The sequence below is a fragment of the Odontesthes bonariensis genome, chromosome 9 (assembly GCF_027942865.1).
Source record: "Odontesthes bonariensis isolate fOdoBon6 chromosome 9, fOdoBon6.hap1, whole genome shotgun sequence".
In the NCBI taxonomy this organism is placed as follows: domain Eukaryota; kingdom Metazoa; phylum Chordata; class Actinopteri; order Atheriniformes; family Atherinopsidae; genus Odontesthes; species Odontesthes bonariensis.
Window position 1 is genome coordinate 23,526,054 of NC_134514.1, and position 14,517 is coordinate 23,540,570.

The 14,517-nt window shown below is 39.1% G+C and overlaps 1 protein-coding gene across 1 annotated transcript in view; it reads left to right on the forward strand.

The window, feature by feature from the left end:
* si (sucrase-isomaltase) overlaps positions 1-13,002 on the forward strand; it is a 70,547-nt gene extending 57,545 nt beyond the window's left edge. The window contains exons 40-47 of the mRNA XM_075473696.1: positions 852-1,000; positions 1,526-1,610; positions 1,747-1,803; positions 2,983-3,107; positions 4,004-4,092; positions 5,422-5,471; positions 8,349-8,519; positions 12,463-13,002. Coding sequence (XP_075329811.1) covers positions 852-1,000; positions 1,526-1,610; positions 1,747-1,803; positions 2,983-3,107; positions 4,004-4,092; positions 5,422-5,471; positions 8,349-8,519; positions 12,463-12,540 — 804 coding nt within the window. The 3' untranslated portion in view covers positions 12,541-13,002. The remainder of the gene's footprint in view (positions 1-851; positions 1,001-1,525; positions 1,611-1,746; positions 1,804-2,982; positions 3,108-4,003; positions 4,093-5,421; positions 5,472-8,348; positions 8,520-12,462) is intronic.
* Positions 13,003-14,517: the final 1,515 nt, after the last annotated feature.

Genomic DNA, 14,517 nt, shown 5'->3' on the forward strand with positions numbered 1-14,517 from the left:
AACGATATGTAAGCTGATGTTGTCAGCATTTGTGGCACTTTTGCTTGAACGAACTAACTACATCCGTTTATGGGCTCACTGTTCATATTCAATGAATAAAAAATAAATAAATGCACTGTGTGAAAGCTGTCCCTGGAGAGTGTGTAATGTATGATTTGGGTTTTTGAGGAGCTTGCACACTTGCAACTCCAGCTTGTTATTGGGGATGTTTTTCTAGAACACATCAGCTGTCCCTTGAGGAGCCTTTTTCTTTTGTGACTTTGATGTAAAACATTGTGTTTAAAAATATCACCAAGAAAGCACCCAAAAAAGGGTAATTAATTTGATCTTGCATTTTATGTTATCACATAAAAGGAAGGAAAGTGCTTTTTCTTTTGTTCTGTGTTCTACATGTCATGGAAGATTAAAGTGTTGCATTTGCCATGAAATGCAGCTTCATTTTCCATCTTTTAGCCTAACATAATTCACTTTATACAGTATAGTCATCAGGTGCATAATAATCAGTGGATGTGGCTGCTGATGACGATGATGGATGAAAATACTTAAATCAGACCATGAACCTGTAGAGAAAATTCATATAGAGTACTTTCAAAGATGTACCACTGTTGGCATGTGTCCATTTTTCTGTCCCAAGCGTAGTTAGAACTTACGAGTTACCTGAGCTGTATATCAGTCAATTTATACTAAGAATTACTAATTAATTAATTAGAGTAAGGCTAAAATGCCAAAGATCCTGTATTAACATATATTTGAAATAACAAACCTTTAGTGTTTACTTTCCATTCCTAATCATTGTCGTGATTTTAACTGTCTTTAATTCCTGTTTTCTTTCTTTTTTTCTTTCCTGTCAGAGACAAGATCCTGTCGCTTGGGATGATGCCTTCGCAGCTGCATCCCGGGACGTCCTAAACATCCGCTACACCCTCCTGCCCTACCTGTACACACTGATGTTTGAGGCACATACTAAGGGAAGCACAGTCGTCAGACCACTGTTACACGAGTAAGCACAGGCGGTTCTTATCTTCTCTTCTGATTTCATGGCTTGCAGCTTTGAAATTAAATTATTGTTTATTATTACTGGGATCTTCTATTCTGAACCCTGGCAAGAAAGCCTGGTTTTATATTGCAGTGCTTCTTTTTAGTGTGCAGAGTAACACGTGTGGTAGTTTTACAGGGAGAAGTTTTTAGTACCAATTAGTTTTAATGCCAGACTAGTTGTCAACCTGTTGAATTAGGTTCTTGTCAAAACATCCCCTATTATCTAAAGATGTTAAGCTAAAAAAAGAATACACACCCTTACAAGCTTACAAAAATACAAGCCTTTGAGCAAGTGAGTGTGCAGAGGCCTACTGCACAGAGGTCAGTGGCTGCACTGGCTGCTTCTACATGAGAATGTGAGAGTTTGTGTGGGAAAAGAAAGGTATATTTTTAGATGGTATTTAAGGGGCTGCCAGGAGGAGTCTGGCAGGGTTATTTGGCTTGCATCTTCAAGCCAGGCTCAATGAATCCTGTGCTTGTGTTACAGGTTTGTGAATGACAGAACTACATGGGACATCCACAAGCAGTTCCTCTGGGGACCCGCCCTACTTATCAGCCCTGCACTGGATGCGGTATGATAAATTATGGATACTTTTTTTTAGTATATTTTTATTATCATTTAAACAAATGTCATTGTTCAGTTGTCTTACTCGTAGTTGTTTGCCCAACTCTCTGTCTGTTCTTCTTTTTCTTTTGGTGGACTGACAGGGAGTCAGAGAGGTGGCTGCCTATGTGCCTAATGCACGTTGGTATGACTTCCACACAGTAAGTACCTGCCTTAAATGACTTTAAAGACAAAAGTGTTGTCTTGTGTTTTTGTATTGTATTTTCAGTTAGAATGCTGCCTCCCACTCTACTCAGCTAAACTCAACTCAACTTTAACTTCATTCTTCCGCATGCAGAGGAACAAAATGTTACAGCACATGTGTTATGGGTAAAGGGAGTAACTGGTTATGAAGGTCTCATGTGCTGGGTAACATCAGGGACATTAGGGCTCTGAAGGCATGGGGAAAGAAGCTGTTGTTGAACCTTGCATTGTGGGTTTCGATGCTGCTGGACCTCTTGCCTGATGACAGATGCTCAAACATTCTGCATTAGAGTTACAAAGCATCCTTGAAAATGGAAGAGGCTCTGTGTACACAGCATTTCTCGAAGATGACGTGGATGAAGAGAATAGAGGGAAGAGATGATACTCTCAGCTATGCTATCCTAACTATGCACTCCAGAGACTTGTACAGGTCCTGTTACGTTACGTTATGGTGTCAGTGCTACTTGGATGGTAATTCTTCCGGGACCACAGCCTGGCTCAGGATTATGTTAAAGATATCTGTAAGGATAGTCCCTTAGTACCGTCCCGAGGTCGTTGTCTGAGCTGGTAGCTTTCTGTTGGTTAACTCTTGATATTGTTCCCTGGTCAAGCACAAGCCTAATGGAACAATACTGCTGACACCGAAGACATATGATTAAGGTTAGCCCCATCCGAGTGGCTGCTTATTTCACGTGTGTTGTTGATATTTATCTTTTCACTGGCGAATGAATTACTGTGTTGAAGATGCAGAGCACTGCACCCAACAATGCTGAAAATTAGATTTTGCCGACATCATGCTGCTTAACTACTGTAAAAGATGTAACTTGTCGTGACTTTCTGGCTGGCGGATTCCACATGTGGCAGACAGCATCATGAAATGAAAAGATAACTTCACAAAAAGAAATGGGAGCGTAGCAGTGGTGTGCAATGTTCACCCCTGTTTAACTGACTCCAGCAGCATATTGTGGGGTTTAAGTAGTTTGGGCAAGTTGCCTCTTGTAACTTTGATCAAGGACAAAGTGGAAGTTTGCAGCACCATTATAAGAAAAATTAAAACTGAATTCATTAGAATAAGTCAAATGAGTCACCTGTTGTGTTTCTAGTTAGCAGTGGATAATTATTTCTGCTCTCATTAGGCCCAGAAGGTTGGAGTGCGTGGACAAATGGTTAACATGCCGACACCCCTGGACCACATTAACCTTCATATCAGAGGGGGATACATCGTACCCTGGCAGAAACCAGAGAACAACACAGCTTACAGGTGAGCACACACTGCTGACACGTTACAGCAGGAAACTATTGGGATTTTCTAAATTGCATTTATAGGATGAACAAATGGTATTTGAACTACCATTTTGAGGTTTGTCATTTGGCTGTTGCCGATTTGTGTTTTTCTCATCACCAACTAACATATAAGGGATGCACTTTCCAAGCCCAGGACACTTTGCATGTCCAATGGGAGTGGTTATTGCTCTCACCCAAGGGTGGCCACACTCTTAATTATGCAAAAGTTTAACATCTTGTGCCCAAGCTATTTTTTTATTATACATTATACTTTATTGCAGACAACTGGTAGAGTCTTTATATACAGTAAGTCTCAATATCTTTTATTTACCTATCGAGCAAGAGTGAGATCAAAAGAGTATTTTTCACTTTCTCACTTCTTGCAAAAAAGAGACTAAATATTACAGCCTCAGAAAAAAAAAGCGTTTCGAAATGTCTTCGAAATGTGTTCTAACAGAGATTAAGCACAGCAAAGGCTGCATGTATTTTAATAGCAGTAAAATGACGAGTATGACTAAAGAGCAACTTCTTCAGTTCAAACCTCCCATGACCAAAATAGTTCCCTATTGGGGTTTTCTTATCATTGCTGTGTCTGAACATCTCAAAAAGTATTTCTCCACGTAGTATTTGAAACGTGTAAATAGGTATGACAGTTGTTATACATGGTATGTAGGTAGCTGTTTTTGCCCTCATCAAAAAGAAGGTGGTGTGTGAAAGGAGAATGACAGACGTAGAGAGTGACTGCTCCAGCAGCGGTATGATCAGTTGTATCTTCCGAGCAGTAATGTTGATCTATTTGTTTTCAGCAGCAGGTCTAAATAGACATGGTACTTTAGCAGTCTGCTATAACCCTCTCTGTCCCTTCTGTTTCAGTCGAAAGAATCCTTTGGGACTGATCGTGGCCCTGAGTGATGACGGAACTGCTGAAGGATTATTCTTCTGGGACAACGGCGAAGGAATTGGTGAGTGAAAGCTTCCACTTTAGCACTTGTATCCATTCACCCGCCCAAAGAAGAGCATGTCACTTAATGTTTATGTCTGTATTTATGGAGTGGTTAACATTATGAGATTGTTCCCATTGTTCATGGATCATTTGTAGCATTGGGATGAAAGGTTGGTCTCATTGACTCTTATTGAGGAGTTAATGAGAACATACAGACAAATTAATCAAAATGAGCGAGTGATTTGTACGCGGTATTGGAGCGCAAAGGAAAAATATAAAAGCTGTTTGGGATTTACCTGGTGAAAATAACATGTTTGATGTTTAAAGAACTAGAAGGATGTTGAAAAGGAGGAAATAAGATCCCCGTGATTGTCTTTAACCCTTTAGACAATGCAAGGAAGACCATGTATTTATTTTCAGTGAGCATGATTTGTTTTAAATGTATTTCATCAGATAGACACTGTCATCTCTACTTTCTCTACTTTGTCACTCATTCTTAGACACAAAGACATGAGAACGCACACACACACACGCATGCACGTGAGAACACACACACACCGTCATTCAGTCTCTGAAGTGCTCCCGTAAGAAGATGCACTCCTCTGTAAAAGACGTGTTTTTTTGTTGGGACAAAGCAAAGAGAGGGAGATTGAGAGCGAATGAGGAACGCAGAGAGTTGGGTGACAGAAACTATTACAGTAATTCCCTGTGTCGCTGCCTGGAGATATGCTCTCCATCACTCCTCTTTTATCTGGTCCCTCGCTATTCTCTTCTACGTATTCCTGTCTCTCTGCCAGGTAGCTTGCCTCCGTTTCTTTTGTTTGCTTTCCTCTTGGTTTAGCACCTGCTTACCTGTGTTATCTGCTTTTCTTGAATTCTCCATGTTTTAGTTTCAGTTCAGGGACTTAGCTGTTCACTCTGCTGTCAGTCAGACTGTCTGATCAGACTGTTACTCAATCCTCAGTTATTCTCTCCCTCATTCAGTCAGTTGTATGTTCACTCATTCAGGCATCCAGAAAATTATTTCATGCGGTTGGGCACCATCACCAGTTATTTGCCATGTTTTATTGGTCTAATTCTGCCATTATTCTGCCATGAGTCAACTTACGGATGGGTCTATTACTCAGTCCATAGCCTACTGTGTTACATTGCTGATATACCTAATCAGGTTATCATTTATTTGTCCATTCAGTCAAATGAATACTGCATTAGCTCAGTCCTTGTCTGTGAATCTGTGTCCTTGTGTCATTCAATAAAGAGGTCACATTCATATTTTCTCTCCCAGTATGTCTCTTCTCTGTGTGTAATTTAGTTTTTTTTTTTTTTCTTCTTTTTTTTTTCCCGTCAGACACGGTGGACAGAAAGGAATATCTCCTGACCAACTATTCTGCTGCATCGGTGAGTTTAGAGCCAACAATACATCCCAATCTTTCTTTTACTTATTATTATTTTTGTTATCAAAGCTGCAGAGACTGACAAAGCACCGGGTTTATGTCAGTGTATGTCAAATTGTTGTTGCTGGAATCTATGAAGAATGGCTATGGCTAGGGTTATACGTGGTGTAGTGGTTAGCACTGTCACCTCACAGCAAGAGCGTTCCAGGTTTAATCCCCACCCTGGGCCTTTCTGTGTGGAGTTTACATGTTCTCCCCGTCTATGCGTGGGTTCTCTCCATGGACTCCAGCATCCTGCCAAAGTCCAAAAAAAATGCATGTTAGGTTAATTGGTGACTCTAAATTGTCCCTAAGAGTGTGTGTGGTTGTTGTGGCCCTGTGATGGACTGGCGACCTGTCCAGTTGTACCCCGCTTCTCGCCCAATGGTCTCCAGCCCCCATGCAACCAAACAGTTGGATTAAGAGGGGTATAGAAAATGGATGGATGAAGACTATAACTATTTCTGGGGGAGTGATTTGAATTCAGCTTTTGTGGCATTGATAATGCTCTCTAATTGAGAAAAATTAGATAACATAAATTTATTCAAGTAATATAACAAATATACAGATTTTTTTCATTCAACGTTCACCACAGAATCAATCACATTTCACATTAACCGTTTTGTTCTTCAGTGCAATGTGTAAAATGTGGCAAAGTATTCACACACATGGAGCAACTTCTTACGAATGTGCTGACACACTTTTGATGTGGAGTTTCGCAGCCAAATATCATAGTGACAATCGCACAAAATGATTTTAAAGTGTTGGGAAGGGAAGACAACGCAATATTATGAAATGGTTTGTCCCTTTGTATGTTTGAAAGATGCTTCATATACAGTATCTTAGTTCAAAGACTTTTCTTTCACCAAGCCATGAGCTCTGATAAAGCCAAAATTTAATGTGGCGTAAAGGCTGGAAAGGCTTTTATTGGGCTCACAGCTGTTTAGTACTTATGTGGCACAAAACTAAACGTAGCAGTTATTGAAGTAGAGCAGCTGTGGTTGTGTTAATGTAGAGAACACTGTGTGTCTGCCAATTATTTTAGTCCACAGTTGCAAAAAAACATTCCCGTCTGCTCAAGCAATCTCTGTCACAAATACATAGAACACAAAATTTGAGTGTTGGCTGGTAAAGCCAAACTTTAAAATGAAAAAAAAAATAGCAGAAAAAAGTAAATAAATGTACAACTGCACAATAAATGTAGTTTGTTTTTCCATTACAATTCCTACAAAGTTAAAGCTCTAAAGTTCTTCCAAACACTTTTCAATGATAATCAATTTATGAATATCTACGACTCAATCACATCGACTTTGAGCATGTTGTTTAGCTTAAATCTAAACCTGATGGTGAAAAGTACTTATAACTATTTGATTAATAATTCTCCTACGCACTGATACACATTACAAACTAGTTACAGTTCTAAGTCATTTCCTCATTATCTTAGAGCTACTTACACTCTTTTAATCCTTTCTAGTGGAAGATCATTCTTAGTACAAACATGCAAATTAACAAGACTAGAAAAGTTAACGTGACTCAAAAGACGAAAACTTAAGACCTTCCGTTCTGAAATAATGAGGAATAATGAGCTGTAGTAAGAGACACCGACAAAGAAGAAACACTTGTTTTTTTTATGTTTGCAGGGTAGCTTATATCAGTTCATACATAACATAACATTACATTTATGCCAAGTAGATTGTAACAATATTATACCTTCCTTACAATACAACAAGATATACCAATGACTACAAGGGTAGATTGAAGTTCAGGAAAAGAATGAAATGCCACTTATGCCACAGGGTTAATTCTTACCACAAAAGCTTAATGTCAAGCTAACATTATCAGATTTAAGTAGCCTTTTTCAGAAAGCTCATGTGTCAGCTGTAGCCTGGAAAGAGAGTCAAAACAGAGTGAAAGAATAGCTTTAATCTGGAATGGATATGCTCTTTGTACTTGTATAGAAGGTACACCAAAGTGATAAACAAGCAACAAACAAGACATTTCAAGCCGCATGTCCTGTGTTCTCGCTCTGAGATGTTCTGGGCAGCAGAGATTATGGTGGCATGCTAAAACCAAAAATGGGAATCAAACTGCACCATGCAAACAGATCAATACAGCATCAACTGTTCCCCTTCCAAAAACAGATGCCCCAAATTTTTTTTAGAAAATAGATAGAACAACCAAACTGAACCTGTGTTCAAGCCCAAGTTAAGTAAGAAGAAAGTGCAACCAGGCAACAGTTTGAATCAGACGTGTAAGAAACTCCCTAATCACTGGGACTAATAGGACTAACCCAGCTCCATTCCCTGGCTTAGCCAAACAAAGAACATCACACACACAATCACACATTTAATCGGTAACTTACACTTATATCCATACACACATGCTCAGTTCTACAGTTTACACATAACAGTTCCTATGGCCAAACATCTGTGGCTGTCCTCTGCCTACCACCAGGCACAATCCAAAGCAATTTCACACAGTGATAAAGCAGATGCAGAGTCTGACAGCCAAGGGAAGAGGGAGCGAGAGAAGAGGAGAGCTAGAGTGTGTTTGTTTTTGTGTGTGTGCGTTGGTGGGTATATGTGTGAATGTGTAGATGTGAGAAGATGAGGATAGTTTCGTCAATGAGGCCAATGCTGCCTGGCAGATCAGCAGATTGTATGCACATTTTGGATGGGCTACGTGAACATAGATGTGTGTGTGTTCCCATCACTCCATGGCAACATTTTAAGGGACTGCCAGTGGCTTCCATTTGTTAGTTGATTGATTCATTCATTCATCAATTGATTTGTTTCTGATAACCTTGTAAAAATATGTCTGTTTCCACCCATGCCTCTTCCAGAACACATTATCCAGTCAGGTTGTCCACAACGGTTTGGACCGTGCAGATCAGCTCGTTCTGGGCATGGTTAAGGTTTGGGGTGCAGGCAGCACCAATATCACAAAGGTGACCCTAACAATCTCGGATGGAACAATGCGTCCGCTGACTCCACAGCACAACGTCGAGACACAGGTTAGAAAAGTTTTGGATACTCATCATTTCATTTACCCTAAAAATCACATATCTCAGCTCCAGCTCTCGCTTTGGCGGAGACATCTGATCTTTGTCTTTTTATGTCTGTCAGCAAGATTAGGGACACCATAAGATTTTGGTGTTGGCAAAGGTTGGACTCCTTGATGCCTCTCGAACTTACTAACAGTTTAATGAAAGAATGGTACAATGCAAGTCTTGAGCTTAAGCCACAACTTATTTCTTTATATTTTGTTTCCAATGAGCCATACGGTCTTTTAATCTTTTGAATTGGTCTTGGACAATAGTTTTCTATTCCCTCAGTGCTACTATAAACACATATTTAACTTTTTTTTGCTTTTTTTTTATTTTGCAAAGTTGTATTCCCATTATTTCTGGGCCATTAGTAACAGACTGACTGTCTGCAGGAGAAAACTCTGAAACTTTGAGGGCTATATTTCTCTATTTCGTATAGAAGCACACATCCCACATTTTAAATTAGCTAAATGTCTGCTCTGATACACTCAGCATAAACTTAATAACCCTCTGTCTAACATGCAATCTATTTGTGCATCACTGTTGTAGCTTGGTGAGCTTCTTTGCCAGTACTCTCACACATTTTATAAACACAATCCAGCTTTTGAGTTGACTGATCCTTTTCCTGCCCGGTTTACAATTGTCACTGAAACAAAATGAGTAAACGAATAGATAGACTAATTAAAAATCATCTCAGGTTCACAGTTTGCCCCCCTGTTGGGCTTCACTTTGTCATTTTATAGCTGTAATCAACGCTGTCTTCCCAATGACACTGTTGTTTTGTTGTCATCTTGTAATGAACTCAGAAAGGACGACTTGACTCGTGTCTGAGATTTTAAATCCACTCCAATTTACTCCATGTAAAATTACTGCCTTTTCGTATTGCTCAGCATGATGTGCTTTGATGGTCTGGCAGAAAAAAAAGGATACAAAAAAAAAAGAGCAACATTATCATTTGTGAATGCAAAATCAAGCCCTATGCTTATGTCCAATGTGCCTTGCAGTAAGTTGCTTTGATTTTTTAGAAGCCAATGAGAAACTTCAACACTGGCACACTTAGTTCTTTACATCAAAGGAATAGTTTCCCCACAGTGTTTGTGTATGCACCTAGTTTATTGAGCAAAACACGGCTTTGGCTGAGGGACAGTCTCTTAGAGATTGAAGATACAGCAATATTAAAATTTCCCAAATGCAAATATACCCTCAGTAGTATGAAAGAGGAGATTATGACATTCAAAGATGTGTAGATGTACTTTTCAATTAAAGGCAGTAAGATTTCACTTGAAAACAGGTAAAGAAAAGGGATTAACACTGAAGGATAGCCTGGGTTATTTTTCCTCATTTGGCACCTAATAAAATATTCCTGTCGAGGTCTTGCACTATTCTCAGTGCACTTGTCAGGAGCATGAAAATGATACCTGCAACAACTCCATAAATAGTAACAGGTGAAAAAAAAAGCCCAGAAGCTTTAGATTGGTGTTGGACGGTATACTGATACTAGAAAGGTATCATGATACCCTGACGCAAAAAACGATGCGATATGTTCTTTTTTTAGTATCGATACTTCTCTTAAAATAACGTTCTGTGTCTGTGCAGCGAGCCGCGCCAAGTCTGTCATTCTCTGTTCACACTCCATGCAGGCAGGGGCAAGTGGGCGTGCCTAAAGCTGGATTTACAGCTGACGCGTAGCTCACGACGCAGCCGACCCGTGACGTCAAAATTACGTTTCAGTCCTGGCGCTTGGCTTGAAAAGACGGCGCGGCGCGTCGTCATGCACCAGTCGATTTTTGTAACTTGGCTGCGCCGAGAACAACAAACTGTATGGACCGATTTGAGACCAGGCTCAGTCAGGAGGTGCGTTTGTACAGGCAACTGTACGAAACTGCAGTGCAACAGCACAGGGAACACGTAAACTCCCAAAACCCGTGGACATAGATTGGCAAAACTTTGGGGAAAGAGGGAGAGTTCTGTAAGAATGTGTGGAAGAAGCTACGGGACAGATACGTGAAGGCAAAGAAAAGGGCAGAGACTCCAATTGGTGATGCCGGGGGCTTCAGACCTTCACCTCTATTGACTGAATTGTCTTGGCTCACGAAGTTCGTGAGACACAGAAACACACTAAGCATTTATTCTTCCAGATACTGCAGCAGTATCATTGATGACAGTGTTCCTGCTTTTGACAGCGGCATTGTTTTCTTCTCGACTTTCTTCGTTGTAGAGTAGTGGTAACCTTCACGTAGCAGCGACACCTCTGTGACGGAGAAAATTGCAACTACTGGCGCATCGACTTGCGCCACCATATATAGCCGGCACGGAATCGTGACGTCATCAACACCGCTCGCGCTAGCAGATGCAGCAACCATGCTAAAGCCTTAAGACATGCTACAAAGGAGTGCTACACGTCTAACATGGCAAAGCACCTCGCTGACAGATATCTCCTACTTTACAAAGAATTCAAAGACCGACAGGTTAGCGAACGTGACTGAAATCACCATTAGCCCTACACGAGCAGTCCCTTTCTTATCGAGTGGATGAAACAACATTTTTTCCCCAACACTTGTCGATGTAGCGACTGTGGGCTATTCTTACCATAGAACCTTTATCATTCTCAACTGGTTAGCTTATGAAAGGGCATGTTGTTCACGCTACTAATGTTGACTTAAGCATAACTTGCAAATGCTATTTCTTTGCTAATATTCTACCAGTAATGGTAATGTCATGGCATTAAATGCCGTTTGGTTAATAATTATTTCTAGGTGGACATTTCAAAAAGTGACATATTGCAGAAGTTCAGAGGTTGAGAGAGAGTGTATTTGGGATTTCATTGTTCATGAGGAAATAATTTTATTTTTATTAAAGCATGTTCAGTTGCTATTTATTTTGGCAATTATTTTTTTTTTTTAATTATTTATTCTGAGTGTAAAGGTTGAAATACTTCACTGCAATTCTCTGATGTATGTTTGTCCACTATAGTGTAGTGGCATGTTTTGTTTTGTTTAAAATTAAAATAATATTTTAAATATTTAAGTCAGTCATTGATGTGTCCACTGTTCAAACGTTGATATTGGACAGAAAAGTAGCTTGTTAAGCAAAAGCCAATATGCTAACAGAAGAGATTGTGCTCATACTTGCTCTGTAGTAATTTGCTCAAACAGCAGGAAAGGAGCAAGCTACTGAAAATTAAACCATAGTGAGACCAAACTGGACCATTATTCATCTCTTTTTCCAGGTTTTTTGAGATTTTCGCTGTGGTATCAGTTCAGTATCGAGTATTGAGGTATTCATGGCAGGTATCGTATCGAAGTCAAAATTTTGGTATCGGAACAACACTATTTTAGATTTACACTGACGTTTGAGAAGATGGGCAAAGAGAAGTAAGACGAGAGGACAGGAATTTTTATGTGCCTTTTGGGGGCACAAGGACCAGTTGAGAATAACAAAAAGACTGAAAAACATTCCATTTTCAGGGTTAGGAGGGATTGAGGGAGGGAGGAGGCATCATTTACAGGAGGTGTGGAGAGGAAAATATAAATGAAACAGGCCAACGTGAGGAATGGAAGTTAGATGTATTGATGGAAAAAGGGCAGAGAGGAACAAGAGAAGAGGAATGAAGATGACACAGTTTGCACATGGAAATAAGTGGCTTTTCAGTGCGAGACAATTCATTTTACTCTCTTAAGTATTGTCTGATAGGGTGACAAACTGGAAGAATCAGTTTGTAACTACTGCTGTGTCATTTGAATACAGTGAGGTAGGCGAGTTATTTCTGCCTGGTGAAGAACAACATATTTTATCCAGAAAAGATGTAGTTTGCAGGATAAATGCAGTTTTAAAGCTATTGTTCAACAAAAAGTTTGAGTTTCTCTTCTCTTTTTTCACTCTTTCTTTCTTTCTTTCTTTCTTTCCATAGGAGCTGATTATAGATGTTACACCCATGTCCGTCCGTGTGGATGCTCCTTTTACCATCCAGTGGTGGACTGGCATCTAAATCCAGTGTTTTTGTGTTGCCGCTCAATAATTAATAGGTTTTTACATACCGGTCCATTAAGCTGAATTTTTACCTTACATGTCAAACCTTGATCTTTACCACCAGTGGAGCTTCTGCCATTCAAACACTCAATGCGCTTTAAAATCAAACTCAAAGAAAGAAAGGAGATTGTAGAGCAATAAGGCTACTTTTTTGTCTCACAGTGTGCTCAATGCAGTGCCAATGATTAAAACGTGCGACACAGTACAAACAGTGACACCTATCTTATTATGAATTATTACAAATAGATAAATCAAGACGTGGAAATTAAAATTGTTTTGAAGTGAATACTGTGAAAATAGTACCAACACATGATGTAAGCTGTTCCTTGAACTATGTACATTTACTGAAGTCAGTAAAATAAATGAAAATGATAAGTAATAATCGAAAATAAAAATTGCATTCATTGTGTTCTCCTCCAGCTATATGTTTATCCACATGTTGTTTCCAGCTTGAGTTCTTGTCACATGAGTCATTTAATAGTACATGGCAGAAATGTTAGCATCATTTGTGTCCTTAGGCAGAGTGAATAATTTGATTATTTATTTATTCATTTATCTTCCCCAGGCCCCAATTTAAAAAAAAAAAATATATATATCTGAAGGCAACAAACAGCTGTGTCAAAAAATGAACAGGTGTTTATAATGAAATAACCAACAGTCAGATTTAATGACCATTGGAAAGAAACTTGCAAGATTTTATGAAGTCCAATTTCATGAACTAGAAATGCTTTGAATTGTGAAATATTTGTTTCAATCAACACGAGTGAACTTTTCAATGGATATATATATTCACTGTAAAATGAAATAAGAGTAATATTATGGCAGCAGAGATGCCAGCATTGTATTATTTTAGAAAGAAGCCTTCAGTGGCCTCTTAACCACTTAATATGGATTTTTTTTTAATACATCCTCAGTTGTAATTTTATCTTCCACACTCTGTCCAATTCTGTCTGTGTTACGGAAGAAATAAATGCTTTAGATTTGTCCGTTCAGTTGGTGCTGAAATATAAAGCTTTAGCTTGAATGACTTAGTTTATCATACCATCACCAACTTTACAACTTTGTATTACATGGAAGACAAATTTATGCTTTTAGCTCTGGGATGGTTGGTCCCACTGTAGAATTGGCAGCACAAGGCAAGGCAAGGCAAGTTTATTTGTATAGCACAATTCAACAACAAGGTGATTCAAAGTGCTTTACAGATACATTAAAACAGTAGAAATAAAAAACATGATTTAAATTTTAAACAAAAAAGAAAGAAATAAGAACAATAGATAAAATCAGTAGTTAAAATGTGATTAAGTTTTGAAACTCAAGCTTCAGATTTGGAGCTTTGTTGAAATGCAGCTGATAATAGGTGTGTCTTCAACCTGGACCTAAATACACTGAGTGTTTCAGCTGATCTGAGGCTTACTGGGAGTTTGTTCCAGACATGTGGAGCATAGAAGCTGAATGCAGCTTCTCCATGCCTGGTTCTGACTCTGGGAACTGATAGAAGACCGGCTCCAGATGACCTGAGGGGTCTGGAAGGTTCATACTGGGTCAGGAGGTCACTGATGTATTTTGGTCCTAGACCATTCAGAGCTATATAGACCAGCATCAGAACTTTAACACTAAATCAAGGATAGATCAATATGATATGGTAATGAAACTGAGCAATCATATCTTTCCCTAAAAGTGTGGTTTAACAAAGTCGCTGTGCAACCACAAATCACAAACCCAAATGCTTATCATTATGAGTTTTAATTACACTGTATACCTTAAAAGTCAAGCTAACTTGATGGTTGTTCATGAGGTCAGCCATCAGTAATACAGAGGAGGACACGATTGCCAAATTTCTTGCTATATAGAAATAATCGCCAATTAAAATCCATATTAAAGCTGAATTTGAAGAAGTAAATCAATGTTTATTTCAACTTAACCCATGACACACAGC